General features: G+C 39.2%; 1 protein-coding gene across 17 annotated transcripts in view; it reads left to right on the top strand.

Annotated features, from left to right (window-relative positions):
• DMD (dystrophin) overlaps positions 1-17722 on the top strand; it is a 1341705-nt gene that overhangs the window by 257725 nt on the left and 1066258 nt on the right. Inside the window, exon 1 of one of the 17 annotated variants that reach the window (XM_075430209.1) lies at positions 1042-1119. The exons of the other annotated variants lie outside the window; for them this stretch is intronic. Coding sequence (XP_075286324.1) covers positions 1101-1119 — 19 coding nt within the window. The 5' untranslated portion in view covers positions 1042-1100. Of the gene's footprint in view, positions 1-1041; positions 1120-17722 lie in introns of those variants that run through there. 17 annotated transcript variants of the gene reach the window in all.

Below are 17722 nucleotides of genomic sequence, written 5' to 3'. Positions count from 1 at the left end.
TGATACCGCCTCTAAGCTTGGATTAGAAGAATTTTATGGGAGAATGACAGTTAATAATGTATTAATCAGGTTAACTGGAATAATCAGGACACAAATATAGAGAAAAGAGGAAAATTCTTTTGTCTGCACAATCTCCCTAGTTTTTTTTAAAAAAAAAAAAAAGGAAACAAACCCAAACAAAAAAGTCCCAACCAAAACCAAACAACCCTTTCAGGCTTAGAGCAAGCATGTTTGCTGAAAGTCAGCAGATGGCTTTAAAAGTTGGTTACGTTAATATGTGTTGTACCTACCCTTCCCCTGTTCTCTTAGTTTAAGAAAGAAAAAAGGAGGGGAAGGGAATCATACCTCTTCTATTTTATTTGCTGACTAGAATTAGGGAAGACCATACTGTGTATGGAAATATACTGTCATATATGAAAGAGATGTAAGCTGGTTTTAGGGAAAGGATACACAAAGACACTGCACCGAAAAGCACTTGCTGTTTGATGAAGCAGGTAGGCTTTTTTTTCTTAGGGACTTTAAGCCTATTTGAATAGGATTGTAAAAGCAGGAAGAATAATCTCTGACGCATGCAGCTGTACGCTGTACTCCAGCATTCGAGCAAAAAGCAGACAGAAACAGAAGTCTTTCCAAAATGTTGCTCCCTTGCCCTGCTTCCTGGGCACACCACTGCCCTGCTGCTGCCGCCTGCCCTCCAGAAATCCCGGGTGAGAGAGGAGGGCTGCTACTGCTGGGGAAACCAAGATTACTGATTAGGAGAGAACATAATCAGGTAGATTGAGCCTGTGTGTGTAGGGAGAAACCATTTCGGTGAGGAGGGAGGGAGCGCAGCACAGGCTGGCTGCCTACCTTGGGAGAGAACCTCGCTGATGTTTCAGAAAACAAAATTGGCCGTAATTTTCCTGTCGGCTGCTGAGAAGAAGGTGCTCCTTCCGTGCCTGCGAAGCTGGAGGGTGATTGCGTGCGCGCGTTACCTGCGCCTGGCAATGAGTCTCCCTCCAGGTTTCTCCTACTCTGGAGAACGTGGTAGAGAGAAGTACCCACGGGGAAACCAACTGCCCGCTTCCCCACGAAGGTAGCAGGACACCGCCGTGCCGGCGATGCCTGGGGATGCCTCCGGTGAGTACCGGCCTTAAGCGAATACCAGTTATACTCGAAAGAGTGAAGAGCAGCAGCTGTGCGACCCTGAAGGCAGCGCTTGGGTCAGGGGGCTGCCTCCCGGCGTGGCTGGGGCGCTGGCTGCTGCGCAGGCAGGGGGGCCACGGGGAGCTCCCCGGGGAGGGCTCCAACACCGAGGGCCCGTGGTTCTCCCCAGAGGGGACTGACCCTCTCCAGCTTCCTTCTGCCAGGTGTCCGTGCCTTGCATAACTTTGTTTTTGAATCGGATTCAAAACTGGTCTGAGAGTATCAACAGGGTGCTCATACAGAACGGAAAACAAACAAACTTCCACATGCAGTAAGTCTTTGATTAGGTGAAACTGATTTTATTTTTTCCCTGCCGATGGGCGGTGCAGTGTGTTCAAATGACAGTAGCGAGTGCTTCCACAGTTGCAGGTAATAGATGCTAGCTGATCAAAGAGGATTTGGTAATTTTACGACGTGAGCTCCTCATTGTAAGGACAGCAGAAAGATGTAAAGTTTGCTGCAAATAAATCTGGATGTGGTTGAATTAATTACTCGACTGGTGATACAGAAATAGCTTGGAAACTGGGCCATCGGGCGAACATAGCCTTGCGTTCAGTCTGGGGTAACTGCATAGACTTGTCTGCAGAGAACTGATTCTGAAAAGTAGCTAAAGTAACTTCGTATGTTTCAAACTATTTGCAAATAAATCTTGAGAGAGTATTTGACTGTATATATGTAATACACTGCTCCACTAGGGGCAAAAAAAATTAATGCTGTCTTCTGTTATAAATAGATACCTTGATGCGTTGTTACAAGTTTTATTCTATTCTTCCTCCTAAAAGTGGAGGGAGAATATGTATTTTCTCTGAAACAAGCAAAATCTTCTGTCTCATGCAGTAAAAAAACCAAAGATTTTTGCAGTGGTTCAAAACTGAAGTATCTTCAGGGTATTTCAGAATTAGTCTTATTTTCTCTTCCTATTTTTTGCATCCTTTTCTAACTTGGAGATATAAAATAATGGTTGCTCAAACATAAGGGTGTGTAGCATTGTCATATTGGCAGGTTTGATAGATAAATCTGTATTGGAGTGATTAAAATACCATTTCCTGTTATTAAATGGTTTTTATTAATCTTCCATCTTGAGGAAAAATTATTTTGTTTTTATTTCTGCTTCAACATTTGTACTTTATTCATAAGACACGTTTCTCTTGAAACTACAGAGGCCAGTTAATGGTTTATGAGTTCAAGCTGAGCTGAATATAGCTAAGCTCTGTCTTGCTTGACATTTCATCAAAAGCTATGTTGATTTGCAATGTTTACAGACCTATTTATTGAACCTTCACAGCTTGAACTATGCCACCGAGCTTGTTGACATTGTTGAGTTTATCTCTTGGTGCTTGTGCAATCTCAGAAGAAAAGTTTAGAGCAAATGAGTTATAACAAACTTGTCACAGTTCATAAAATATGCAGTTAGGACAATGAAGTTGATCTTCTTGTTCATTGACCACGATACATTAGAGAAATCTGAGCAGGCTAACACAACCTCATCTGGGTAGGTGAACGTGTGTCCTTCTCTGTGATATTAACTTTCAGATTTGACTGTAGCGTCTTATGGCCTTTAAAAAGCAGCTTATAAACAGAACAAATATTTTCAGTTCGCAAGACTATTTATATTTGGAAAAAAACCCCTGACTTTTGCAGCATGAAGTAACGTGATTATCTTCTGTATAGATCTTATTTTGTGAGGAGTGATACATCAAATGAGCAAACAGCAAATTGCATCAGAGGCTCATAAATACCATTAAAAAAAAAAAAAAAAATCATTCAGCTTTTAACAGTGACAGCAACCCATGCTCTGTGCTACTCTCCAGAACATCCTGTCTGCATAACCCCTATTTTTAGCCAATAAAATAAGATATATCTTGCTACATAATCTACTACTATTACTGGATCAATAGTGCACATTATTATGGTTTCAGACACTTCTCTATGTAACTTGAACAGAAATAGATCAAAGGGTAGTGCAACTGTCTGGCATCTCTGCAAAAGCAACAGAAAACTGTGTGCTATTTAATCAACACCAGTAAAAAAGATAGTTTAGGAAGTCATAGATTGTTGTTTTTTGTTTGTTTGTTTGTTTTTTTTTTTCTTTCTGGGTTGCAGGGGAAGCTGTTTTCCCATATGAACATTTTCATAGCTACCATTAACTGGGTTAGTATAGTTGTTCGTTCTCCTTTTAGAACTGAGGGTATATAGCCAGTTATAAACATCCGAAAGGGAAATCAGATATGTAAAAACAAAAAAAAAAAAATTTGAGAATTTTTCTATATAGTTGAATAGTCTTTGATTGGGCTCTTGGTTCCTTTTCAACAGTGAACGAATAAAGAGTTTATGCTTTTCAAATAAAAAGTAATTGCTTATTGATTGTTGAATGCAAATTGTGTTCTAAGGGTACAATAAGGAAAAAAAGAAAGCATGGGAATATGCTGGGGGGGGATATTTGCTTTGCTTAACTATTGCTATGTAAAGTAGTCTGCTGAATTATCTGGGTAGACTTACTAGGCTCAAATATCTAGACAACAGAGAGCAATAAGCTATTTCAGCAAGCAAGTCCAAGCAAGAAATTAACGTTGGAGTCCTGTTTCCTCAGCTGCCTGGGCATTAGCAGATTAGCCTCCTAACTTAAATGCATGAATCTGGATAGTGATGAAGCCCCAATATCTTTATTAGAGCTTTGTATAAATAACTTCAAGATGTTGCCATCTGGTTAAAACACGCTTATGTAAGTAGGTGTAGAAAATACCAATGGGCTCTCATAGTTGCATACAACTTCTTAACTCCATAGGAAACAAAACATGCTTTGGAGAGAGCATTTAAATTAGCAGGGATTCATTGTCAGAAATCCTGAAGCTCATGGTGCTCTGTGTGCGTGAGAGGGTCAGGTGAGGTCAGTCTGGGGAATCTACAGAAACCCACAACTGTTTGAAATGTCTTAATATTTAAGTAGATTTGATAGGATTGTACCTTTCATAATGATATTTCTTATTTTATTTATTTCCTGTCTCAAGCTACTCTATTCCTGTGCCATTTGTCAGCTTGGTTGTCAATTTTTTTGTTACAGTAGCAGCATCCTCTGGTCTATTTTCCTTTTCATGTCAGAATTCACCAAGAAGAAAGGCAGATGTGTGTTCTAAGTGTCGTCAGTCTGTGCTGACTCTTGTAGTATATTGGTCAGTGTTGTGGATGTAAAATGTTCTTAATTTAGCACTCATTAGATAGTAAGAACAATTTTTTTCTGCCTGAAGATGTCTTGTGAACATATTGGAAAGCACTGGGATTAAGGGCAGTATTAAATTTCAACTGTTTAACAATCTCATGCAAAAATAGGATGCATGTGGGGTGCTTAAGAGTATATGTCTGACATTGAACAAGATAGGCCTTAAATACAGGTAGCCCTGCGAGGTAATTTAAAAAAAAAGTGATACGGATTTTTGTTTACTGTGTTCCAAACAGAATCAAGAACTTATGAAAATTTCTATCCTATGTAAGTTTTATGAACCCCAGCTTAAGCAATCTGTATTTAAATAATCATAAACATGTACTTCTCAAATGCACCATTCAGTTTTTCTCATAATTTAGCCCTGCATTTTGTCAGGTACTTGTTGTGCTGAGCAAACACTTCTTTTGGGGCAGAAGGAGAGTGTCCCTTTTAATACGCACCACTGGAATAATAACTATTCCTATCAAATGAAAGAGAATTTGCTGTAAACCTTGCAAGGTATGTTTGACTTGTCTGTTTAATAGCTAAATATAATGATGACAGATGCAAGCAAACTTTCAGGGGAAAATGTCATGGGTTTTGCAGTCTGGTCCTCATCCACCACAGTAGGACATCCATCCCATGAAACTCAATTTTAAAGTAAAGATTATATTGCATGTTAGAAAGCATCAGTTCAGATAGTCAGATCATAAATACCAGCAGAGTCAGTGCAAAGCTTGAGTGAAAGGCTATTGTGTTACTACTGAACTAGCATCTTAAAGGTTATAATAAAAAGGTCATGCTATCATTTTATCATTAAAAACAACGGATAGTCTTCAGTACTTTTTTTTCTCCTTCTCAAAACAAATTTTCTGTGTACAGAAATGTGTTTAAGAAATTCATTTCCATTTTTAAAAAAGTGAACTTTTGTGGACCTAATTAACATAATAGAGATTAATGCTGATAATGGGTTGGTTTTAGGACTTACTCTTGGTCAAGGGAAAGAAAGAAGCTTTCTGCAATATTTTAGTTCTTGCAGATAAAAATGAATGTGCGTAACAGAATGAGAAGACTATCATTGTTTGCCTGTTTCAGAGGAAGTTACGAGATAAGAGAGAGTAAGCAAGTTTCTTGAGGCAAATGTACAATAAAATGATCAAAATAAATAATTGGAGAGAGATTTCTCTAACTGCCTCCACGTTATAGAAAGGACAAGAAATTCCAAAACCAAACCAATAGCTATCTCTCTCAGAACAGTTAGAGGAACTATGTTCAGGCAAGTTGCCATCATGCCAGTTTTATACCGTTGTAGTGAATAAAGGCACAAATTCTGTTTTGTACAGTATTTAAAATGTAAACTCTCCAGGCAGAGGCTATTCTTTCTGCTTGTTTTGTGTTGTCCAGATCAGCAGATGCCAAGCTCCCTAAGTGCTAGTAGGAAGTGAAAACATTGGGATTAATACAGCATACAACTTCAAAAAGAATAGCCATCTCAAAATCTTGGTTCAGATAAACTGGTAAGGTTAGGATGGGCTATGAAAACTTGACTGTAATATGTAAAATGAGTATATGGTTTCCCAGGGTGGTAACAAGGCAAGCTCGTTGCAAATCTTCTGCTGACTCACTGAAGCACGCAAGACTCATTTATTTGTTTGAGGTTATTTTTTTATGAGGCTTTTTTCCAATTTACTCAATTTTTAAAAATCTTTACTCTGTGTGTCTTTAAAGACATGCTTCTCTTTGTAAATGGTTTTCTTGAAGACTTAACATAATTGTGCTGTGGCAACGTCACGTTTTTGAGATGTCTTTCATTGCCAAGAAGCACGGGCTGTGGAAGAGCTCTTGTTAAAGTACTTCAAGATAGAGTCTAGAAATATGCTATTCTTCATTTAAAAACCTTTGCTCTCTCTCTTTTTTTTTTTTTTTTCCTTTGGTCTGGCAAAACCTGTTGCTTTCCAGAGCACAAATGTAAAGCCTCTTTGTTCATTCAGGATTTTGTTCTGAGAAGGTAGTGCTAGGTCACACGTTGCTATGTTTAGAGGCAGGTTTCTGGGTTAATCTCTACATTTATAATATCAGCTAATGTTTTTGCATAATTTTTATGCGTGCTTCCTGACTGAAACAAAAGTAACAAGAAAAGATGTGTACATCAATGGAGAGATAAAATCCCATGGCTGTTAAGATTTTTTTTTTTTTTTTTTTTTTTTTTTCAGTCTGAGGATGTCCAGAGACATTCAGAAATGATGAGGATTAAACAAAATGCTCCTTGGTAGAATTAATTGTGCCCTGGAAAAGTCTGTAGGCACACACATACATAGGGAAGAGGGTATGAATTTGTTTGTTGGTATGATGAACAGTGTCACCTGTCAACAGAAATATTGGTAATTACTGTAGGTAGGATGCAGCCCCTTAACCCTGGTCACCGATGACTTGCAGCGCATCCACAGTTAGAAATCTTGTATTTCTAAATGATCCAGATAATTCGGACACTGTGCTTTTACAATTTACCTCTGCACTACATACTCTGTATTCATTGGCTCTTCTAGTTTCAAAGCTCTAAGCAAAAATATTAATCTGATTAATTCCTTGTTAAAATAGTCTTTGTCTAGTGCCACTAATTAGACTGTGATCTCAACTGACTCTTTCTTCAGCACAGGACTTGAGCAACCTCCAGACAGCTTCTCTGAAATGCTGTAAGTTGGATTGCCATGTCGGAGACTGGTCCTTCTCTTTCCTCTCTCCCCCTGTCCTCCCCCTGCCCTTTCATAGAATTGTAGGTTCATAGAATCGTTTGGGTTCAAAGGGACCTGTAAAGGTCATCTAGTCCAACCCTGCTGCAATGAGCAGGAACACATTCAACTAGACCAGATTGCTCAGAGCCCTGTCCAACCTGACCTTGATTTTTTCCAGGGATGGGGCCTCTGCTACCTCTCTGGGCAACCTGTGCCAGTGTTTCGCCACCCTCATAGGAAAGAATTTCTTTCTTACATCTGATCTAAATCTACCCTCTCTCAGTTTAAAGCTATCATCCCTTGTCCTGTGTGGGTCCTGTTGGGTGCTGAAAGGCTGCAATATGGTCTTCCTGCTGCTTTCTCTTCTCCAGGCTGAACAGCCCAAGTCTCTCAGCCTTTCCTCATAGGAGAGGTGCTCCAGCCCTCGGATCATTTTTGTGGCCTCCTCTGGAATCACTCCAACAGATCCATGTCTTTCCTGTGATGAGGGCTCCAGAGCTGGACACAGGACACCAGGTGGAGTCTCATGGGAGCAGAGGGGCAGAATCACCTCCCTCAGCCTGCTGGCCACGCTGCATTTGAGGTAGCCCTTTCTCCAGCAAGGGCCTGTACTGGTTGGGCTGTGGTGTATGAGGATGCTCCTGAACTGTCAACAAGGTACAGCCACCTGCATCCAAGTCACTCTGGTCCATGGTTTGGGATGGGACTTTGCCTCCCAAGCACAGCTGAACTGGATGGGTAAGCGTGGCTTTAGCAGACTGAGAACTGCCCAGAAATCTCCTGGAGTAATTTGAACCCTCCCAGTTTTCCAATGCTGGCCACAAGTTGCTGCTCCTCCAGTGCTGAGACTTCAGCAGCAAAATTACATTTTGTGTTAGCGATGAGAAGAAAATAAATTACTTTATCGTTCACCTTAGGAAAGGGGAAGCTAAATCTTGGTTGAGAGCCTTTTAAGTCAGTTTGCTCAGGTCTCATAGCAAATTGAAGACTTTGCAGCCATATCAAGTAACTTTAGTTTTTTGTGGCTTTTCCTTTTCCTAGAGGGTGGATTTTTGAGCAGTGAGTTCCCCAACTTACTGGAGTCATATTTCATCATCTTGATGAAATTTCCATAGTCTTGGAGAGCTTTACTGCATAACTAATTGAAACCTTGTTATTGTGCTGCATTGCACTTAGCTGTAGATATGTTAGCAGAGGTCTGTGATGAAAGGAGATCCAAAAAATAATGTCCTCAGAGATGTCATTGAGATCACTATGGGGTATGTTTGCAGTAGTGTGACTGTACAGTCATTTGAACATTTATATTTAAATTCTTAACTATTTATGAAGTGTAGCAGGTAAAATTTTGTAACATTTTCTACTGGAGTGATTTAATTTGACATTTAATACTGGTAAATTTTGAGCAAGTTCAAGGTCAAACGACTGAATTTCTTGCTTGTTTTCTGCTTCAGCTGGATTTATACAAGTGATTCCCATTTTTTTTGCCTGATGGCAAAAGGAATCAGGGAGAGAAATACAGTTGGAGGTAAACCCCCTGTTATGATCATTTGAATTATTAAAATACTTGTGAAGGATTGGTATTGAAAAGTATGTTCCATTTCCCCTTAACAACACAGTAGATGTTCTTGTGATTTGTAGTAGAGTCATCAGTTTATCTGATCTATTTTATAGAAGCAGTAGGAGTATTTTTAAAAAAATACTAAAACATTTTTTGGTTATAAGAGTTTTTTTCCACCATTCTTTGGAAATGAAGAAAAAGATAATTAATTGACAGATTTAAGAAGAAAAATGAATACAATTTATAGACTTTTAGTAGCATGGCAAAATTGTGTCATGAACATGGATCAACAGCACACTATCAGAAGATGATTCCTGTCAGGTCAGTTCTGCTGAGACCTAGCCGGAGTGCAGTCTCTGCTTTTGGAATTCCCCATAGACACGGATGTACTGGAGCAAGTCCAGAACAGGGCTGCCAGGATGGTTGGGGGCTAGAGCACCTGGCATGGAGGAGCTGGGTTTATTTGCTTTTCGGAATAAAGCTGGGTGAGAGGGAACTACAAGTACCTGTCTGAAGGTTTGTAAAGAATAGAGACAGATGCTTCTTAGAGGTACATGGCAATAGGACAAGAGGCAAGGGATGCGAGTTGGAAGGAGGTTCAGGTTAGGCATGAGGCAAACTTGTTCTTAGTGTTTACTGGAATGGATTGTACAGAGACATTGTGGGATCTCCATCGCTGGAGATAGTCAAAACCAAATTGAACATAGCACTGAGCAATCTACTTTTACTGACCCTCCTCTGGCAATGGAACTTAGAGAAGGGAACCTCAGGAGACCCCTTCCAGTCTCAAGTGTTCTGCAGTTCTGGCTATAGTGTTTGTATTAAGGCTTTAACACTGCACAGTACTTCTTAATAAAAATATCACTTGGGGTTTTTTTGATGAGTGCAGATTGTTAGAGCAAGAAATGTCTTTTTAGGAATCAGACCTACTCCTGGACTGAGTGAAGAAAATTGTAATAGAAAAATCAGTCTGAAAATCAAATAGCTCCGGCTATATCTTAAGGTGCTGTCATGCTTATTAATTTTTTTTTAAAGAAGTCAATGACATTTGAGTCCCAGACAAATCTTGAAGCAAAATTTTCCAGAGTTGGGGAAGAAAGCATGAACGATTATAAATTATTTCTCAAATTCTGTGATTGCCTACTAGTGCCACTTTGCACAGGTAGCAAATTTAAATTTCATCGGAGTATAGAGAAGAGATGATTGAGTGTGTGGCAGTGTGCAACAAATCTTTATGTGCAAGGGCAGACATCATTGATCTGTATTATGTTGAGCCTTTGAAGCTTAAAACAGATCAGTGTCCTGAGCATGGCAAAAAGCAAACATTTTGTAAGAGGAATGCTTTAACAGAAATCTGTTACCAAAGTCTGCATCTTTTAATTTTAGTTTCTTAGCAGCTGGTCCTTAGTCTGCCTAATTGAATTATAATGGCTTTATGCTGCACCAGATGCTAAAGGGATAACATTTTTCTTTCCTGGATAGCAATGCAGTTACTATGTTTGGAATTCTGTTTTGTGGTTGTCCCGGTGTTAAGCTGTGTCACAAGCAAACCACAGGTACTGGATTCTGATTTCGTAATAAATAAAACCAAATTCTTTTGAACTTCCTTGAAAAATAGAACTAAAAGATCTATTTAATTGACAGAATTTGTTTATAACTGAATTTATAAGTATTTCAACCTTTGTTCTAAGAGCAAAAATAATGATTTATGTCCTGTTGTTATTAGTGTTTGCTATAATGCACTAGCTTGTTTCCTTTCTTATTTGTCAGTCTCTAGTAAGTTGTTCTTTCTATATGGATGGCTAGACCTATGCAGTGGTCTAATTTGTTATATTGCATGGAATAAGGTTCTGAGAAGGAAGTGATGTGTCCTTATGGCTAATTGCTGGGGCAATCATAACTCACAGAGGCTACGATCAGATTACAGGTTTCCTCAGCCATCCTTAGCAGGATCTTATTCAAAAGCAATAAAGAGGGGGAGGGGGGGAACAAAAGGAAGAAAGAGTTGAGTGTCACTGCACTTTCAGTTAGTGCAGGTTTACTTTTTCCTTGCATATTTAACTATTCTTTGTGTCCTGTTGGGGAACAAAGTAATGTCATAGCAGCTCACTTCAAAAGCTTGAAAGGAATCCTAAAATTTGAAAATGGAGAACTAATTTTTACTAAATGGCATTCTTAAATCAATAATCACCTGGTATTAAAATAGTATTGGTAGATAGCCTCTCAGCCACCTTAATTAGTTTATAACTTATTTCATAGATCATGCGAAGTGTAATTTATTAATAGTTGTGTTGCTTGCTTTTGTATAGAAGCAGTGCACTAGAATAACTTCTAATTAATTTGATAAGTCTGACCTTATTACACAGAAAAAAAATAATAAATGTTACTTCTGAAATAATTTGGTTTGTTCACTGATGCCCTGATTTGGGGCTGTCAACCTCAATATTACATAGCATTTTAACTCCTTCCTGAAATCCTAACATTAAAACCTATCAAAGGCATCATGTATTTCTGAAAAATGGTTTTGTATGTTTTCTTTTATAGTAACTGCTTACTAAAGAGAATATGACTTTGCTTCTGAGATTAGTGGGCACTAAGTGCGTATTGAACATTTACTGAATAAATTTCCCGGTTGTGCCTGAACTCTTTGGCAAGCACCAAAGCTGGTGGGAGTGGAGGGCAAAGAGGGTGATGTTGAGACTTTGCGCTTACGTTAGGGGAATGCAGCTTCAGATTAAGACACCTAAATGTAAACATTTTCTGTTCCGCTGTTGTCAGTGGAGATCTGGGACCAGATTCAGTTGCGCTCACCTAGGTACGTGGCATTAAGTACAGTGGGAAGTCCTGCCTGGTGCCAGCTGCCATAGCAGGAGGATGAGATCTTGTGCCCCCTGCCCTACCTGTGAACCCCACAGAGGTGTTGTTGGTCACTGCAGAGCACCAGCTGTCTGCGTGCAGAATACAGAAATGCAGTCCCTGAAGCCTGGACAGCAGCCTTAAAACAGGCACTTAGTGCCTGTTCAGATGCCTTTGGACTCTGCAGACGCTGCTGCTGGGGTATTGGTTCAGTTGCCAGCACTGACAGTCATTTCATGCTGTTTGAGATGCTGTAGCTTCTCCTGTTCAGCATCTAAATGCTCATGCAGAAAAGCATGTCATTGACAGGTCCTCTGTTACACCTGCTAATGCTGTGAGCTTTTCTGAGACATCTCCCATGCATTAAGTGCTTATGGGGAGACAGTGCTCTTTATAGCCTAGACATCATCATCTTTAATGAGATTTTAGATTCTTATTTCTAGAGTGGACACCTAAATTAAGGTTCTAATTTCAAACTCAGGCTCACTCCTCAAATTGTTTTTCTTCAGTTTTAATAAGAAATGTTTTTCACTGTTTGTTTTTGTGTGTGTGGAAACTTGTATTGCATTCTTTCAGTCATAATTTAGGGTAGTGTTTTCTATTTACCAGCTTGCAAGTCAAAATAAATGGGAGGGGAGAAGGGGGGGGAAGGACAAGGAAAGGGCAGGTGAACAAGAAAAACTACATAAATCTGAGTTGGGGGTGGGGGGGAATCCCTGAATAGATATAAACCTTTCATTACCTGTGAAGCACAAATAATTTCCATATGCCTTATGTCTTACCTTTTCTTCTGATCAGTAAAATAGTTTAATTATCATTTCTTCCTGCAGAATGACTAGCTTACAGTTAAATGCTGTGAATAGCCCTCATCCCTCATGAATGAGAATTCCCTCCTGCTATTAGTAATTGTCAACACACATGATTTGTTTCTGCACTAAAAGTCTTGGTAGAGTTACTCATTAATTAGTTTGTGTACAAACATGACTACCTCTGCCAGTGGGAATAATGGGATGCCATTACAGGTAAAGCCAGAGAAGATCTGACTAAAGTAGATGAATCTTCATTACAGTCTCACTATATGACCTTTATCAACATCTCAAGCTTCATTACACACACAAGGTTGTTGCCTCAGATTTGTAGTGATGGCTTCAGATGCTCATTTTTTAGTTATGTGGATATGCACTTCATTTTCTTTTACTTGGATTCTACTTTTCACCAGAACTTATTCTACGTATTTCAGAAGTTGCCTTGCATAGCCAAAGAGTGAGAAGTCCCGCTGGTATATAAATGTGTATGATCGTGTGCAGCTAGGCTTTCTAAACGTCAAGTGGCCAAAGAGTGTAATAAATAGTGGAATTTTCATAATTGTTTTTTATATTTGGTAGATCCCATGCCTTTTTTATGTGGACTCTGATACTCATTCTCCTTGATATAATACAAAAGACGAAAAAAACTATTTCCTTCAGGAAGAATAAATAGTTTAACTGGGGCAATGTAATGTCATGGTTCTTATGTCAGTATTTCCCTCAAGTAATGGGTGTCCAGCATCGTTATTTGAAAGGTTACCTTGATAACCCGAAGCAGAAGTTGTCTGGTAGCTTTCAGCTGGGTTGTACTGAGTTGTAAGAGTCACCAAGAAATTGGATCCTGCTCAGACCTTAGAGTTCTTGTTCCTATGTGATTATTCCAAGAATCACTCTCCACTCAGGTTGCAAGACAGGTGACATCCCTACCAGATCACCTGAGAAGCCTTTGGTTTCTGGATGTTTTTAGTTTAGCCGGATACCATGTACTGTTTCACTGATGATAGTCCTCAAATAATTTTTTTATTGAGTGTTTTTTCTGCTTCTGAGATGGAGAAAGACTGGAGTGTCAACCTGACTCCAAATGTGACCTGTCTTTGGAACTGGATCTGTGATGTCTGGTCCTATGAGGTCCACTTTTTTGTCATGCAGATAAATTGCGAGTAAAACTGTCAGTGCCTTGTTGACGACAGAGTGATCGGTCAGCATGAGTTACTTCCCTGCTTCTCTGTCCTTGTGTAGTAGCTGTCTGCAGCACGATACCTGTGGCTTACAGTGACCTGCCTACGCGCAGTGTGCTAATTCTTTTGTTTGTCTCTGTTGCAATAATACTTGTATTAGGCAGGGATTCACATGGGTGCTTGTTCTAATTAACTACAGTGTTAGAATAACAAAGTAGCCCAGAACAAATCCCAAACAGATTGAGGCGGATGAACTGTGTATGGGAATCTCCAGATTGCGCCAGGCTCCTAGAGTCAGGCGTATTTAACATCCTTAGATCCTGCTCAGCGAGGGTGGCAATTCACACTGAAGTGGAGGAATGTAGTGAGACATGTACTATTATAAAGAAAAGGTGATGTTGGGGCGGGGCAGAGGTTTTTGTTTGTTTTGAATGTAGAGGGGTGTTTTGGTGGGTTTGATTTTGTGAGGTTTTTTGTGCAACTGGAAGGGAAAGTGGAATGCAAGGGTGTATCAGTTTTGTTGCAGCAGTATGAGGGATCTGCTTTTTCTTGCTGCTGAGCAGCAATGGAATAGCATTGCCGAGCTGACATCCCTGGTTCCTTGTGGCTGAGCTTCAGGCGCCCCTGGACCAGTTAACTACTCCTGAAAGATGCAACAAAAATGTACAGATAAGGAGCCTGCTGGAAGTTCTGGAGAAGTAGCTGCAAGGTACTGGTTGCAGAGGGAGTTGTATTGTCCTTCTCCCTTAGAATAACAGCAACATTGTGTATGCTTCAGGACGAGATCCAGCAGTGTTGTGATCCATCCAGTGATACTACACGTGTAGGGATGCCATGCTGCATACTGTGCTGAACATGACGGTGCTAGCGGAAGTGTCAGGGGATGCAAAGAAGATTAGAACCCCATAGGACCTTGCCAGATATTTGTGCTGGTGGTCAGGAAGAGCCCAGAGGTCTGGGATCACCAACGCTTTTTTAATTCTAGAGCAAGAGTTTGAAATCTACTAATCATTCCTGGAAAAGGATAATGGGCAATATTTAGCAGACGACTCTTCTGTTGAGCTGTACAGCTGTACATATTTCCTTCTGTGATTCTCCTCCAAGGGTTTTTCTTTATTGCAGCATTAGCCAAGCTGGTGCAAGCTGGCAAGATTGGTCCCCAGTAAAGTCTCCTTGTGAGAACTGTGTATATTGGAATATGTGCTCTTGTTCAAAAGTGGCATGAGAAACTGAGTAAAAACATCCTGCTCTTTTCAGTGAAGTCTTTGCGTCAGCCTCTCAGCATGCTCTAAGCATCAGTTCCAGATCAGTTACAAGAAAAAATGCATACTTTAATTTTCTCCTCTCTTTAGGCTCTTTTTCTGATTATGTGGACACTATAAAGAAGAGCTATGAAAAGTTATGGTCTTTTGCTGGACTGGGTATTTCTTTTACTGAAGGTTTAGTGTTACAATGTCTAAAAATTTAGAATTCCATTAATAAAAAGCCATTTTATTTGAACATCTCAAATGGTCCTGGTGTAGCTGCTGAGTCTGATATATTTGCATGTAAATGCATTTTCATTCTAGAGTCGTATTTATCTGCATTACATTAGAAGCTTTAGTATGTCAGCTAAGCCTTTTAGCGTTTGAAGAAACATCTGTAAAATGGGCTAGCAACTTTTCAGCTACATTTTGGGGGAATGTGAATGCATTGATTCTTTTGCTTAGGTTGTTATTTTGCTATGGAAAACTTTCCGTTTCTGAAAAACCTGTTAAGGTGTTCCATTTTGTTATTTTCAAAACATGATGGTTGTCTGGGTATTTCTCCTTTCAGGTTTTGGAATCATCTTAGTATATATTTCCATAAACACAGAAATGTAAAAAAAAACATTTTCAATTTGAAAATAAAAATAATGACACGCCACATTTTTCTCTAATTTGGGAAGCAAAAAAGGGTCTTACAAATGACATAGTATGGGAAACTAGATTCTCTTTCCTACCTAACTGATACTAATTTGTGTGTGTTCCACTCTTTTTTTTCTGTTGCACATACAAGTTTTCTTCTTTTTTTATCACATCTTACTTTTTTCTACACAGTTACTCCTAGTGCTTTTGTTCATTTATGAATGTTCCTACACTAGTAGTATAATTCCTCAAGAGATTTTGTGAAATAATGTTAAAGGGTACAGTATTGTAACCTTGTGAAACGGTGTATTACTGTTTGTCAGTTAGATTCCACTAGTGGTGTCTGGGTAATAAGAAAAACTTGATGCCTGAGCAGGCAAGCTTCTCAACTTGACCATAAGGAGTTAAGAATGTGAAGCATTTTTATGCAGATTGTAAATTGGCTGTTGCTAATTCTCCTGTCTTCTCTGGTTGATGTAGTATCAATTAGCAAATACAGGTTTTAATGCTTCCTTTAATATTCATGATTCTTAATTGCCTTTGTTAATTGAGAAGAAACACTCTGGTGTGCAATGCTTGACAGGTAAGAATTATTATCTGCTGCTTGTGTTGGCAGTTGTCCAGAGAAAAGTAGGTTACTGATACACAAGCATGTGCAAAGATCTTGCCCACAGATTTGTTCTTTTGGCCGTGAGTTTCCCTGCTCTTGAAAGACCATCCGAGTAACAGAACAGCTGGTGGTTCAGGTAGAAGGTCTGAATAACCTGTTTTGAGGAATCAGGTGTGTGGGTTCATTTACAACAGGGAGCAGGCACAAAGGAGAGGTATTTTTAGAAACTGCAAACCTACAGTTATTTCAAATAATTAAGTCAAAGAAATGACTGCAACTAAAAACAAAGGAGACAGTGTTATGGTGGAACTTAACTGGTTAAATTTTATTAATTTTTCCAAACATGTCAAGTTTGATCTGTGTATATATGCTTGTCTTTAGACTGTATGTTTCAATCCCTGAAATGTATCTTATGCTCAGGTGTTCAATTGTTTATGCTATGTATACAGCTTGGCTATATTGTAATTTCTTTATGATGTTATAGAACTGGCTTTGTTTGAAATGTCCTTACAACTGCTAAACAATTTTCATTCAAACATTTTCAAAGGTTACTTTTTATTTTCAACCACCTTGAACTATTGCTTTCATATAGCTTTAAATAAGTAAACAGGGATGACTTTAAAGACTGTAAAAGAAAGAATATGCCTTAAAACTAAAAAAAATTAAAGAATCAGAACCACTTGAATGCCAGCTGCAAAAGTAACTTAGAAGGAGGTGCTCACTAAAACTAATTGGATTTAAGTTTGCGTTTGCTTTTCAAAGAGACTTAAGATACTGGCTTATTTAAATGCTTTCAGAAATGTTGGCTTAGCTCAATAATGCTGAAAACTAAGGAAAAGAACCATAGAACAGGTCTAGCAAGGTGTGATTAATGCTTTTAATGAGAAATGCTTATAAATGAGGTTTCAGTCGTTATTTATATTCAGAGGATAGGTTCTTAACTGGAAAAGGTGGCCATTCTGTGTTCTGTTAGGGACAAAACTGGCTTGATTTTTTTTTTTCTTTGTTAATTAAAATTGAAATGTTAATTTTTCATGAGAGCTGTAAAATAAATTGAACTGGAATTGGCTTATGCAGGAAATGAGACTTATCAGTTAATTTTATTGTCTAAAGTTTGGCATCTTGGCTGATAAAAGTAAGTCGCACTTATAATTTCCCTTTTTGCTTCTCTCAGGGTTAGCCTGTAGAAATTACACCAGCATCATGTGGCATGAGCTGCAGAGTGCTGCTCTGCACCAGATGGACTTCAGAGAGATAATGGAGGCAATATTGTCCCCAGCTTGGCGGCTGTTGCATGGGCTAAGCTGACCAGCTGTACACTGTGGGCTTCGGTGGAGGATATTGGAGAAGTAATCTCTTGCTTTGTAGGGTTCTTGGACTGTTGCTGTGAGAGATGGAGAAAAGCTTCCTCCTCTGCTCTCGCACAACAACTTTCCACAAGGTGTGGATAACCACGGCACTGGTTGGGACTGTCCCTTGAGCCAATGTTTTGTTGTGGTAGCAGTTCTTACTCTTTTATAGCTGTGCAGCAATTCTACTGTATTCTCAAATCAGAACAGTTTAAAGCATCCAGAACTGGCAATTGTTTGGAAAAACAGCAGAGAATGAGGCTGATTAATAGAAAGTTGAATAGCAGCAGGAATGGATGCTTTCCCACACGCTCTCCAAATGTAACTGTGATCGTATTGCTGGTAGCAGTAGCCCAGTTATGA

Source organism: Opisthocomus hoazin, chromosome 1 (assembly GCF_030867145.1).
Source record: "Opisthocomus hoazin isolate bOpiHoa1 chromosome 1, bOpiHoa1.hap1, whole genome shotgun sequence".
Classification (NCBI taxonomy): domain Eukaryota; kingdom Metazoa; phylum Chordata; class Aves; order Opisthocomiformes; family Opisthocomidae; genus Opisthocomus; species Opisthocomus hoazin.
This window is presented reverse-complemented; position numbering and strand designations above follow the sequence as displayed.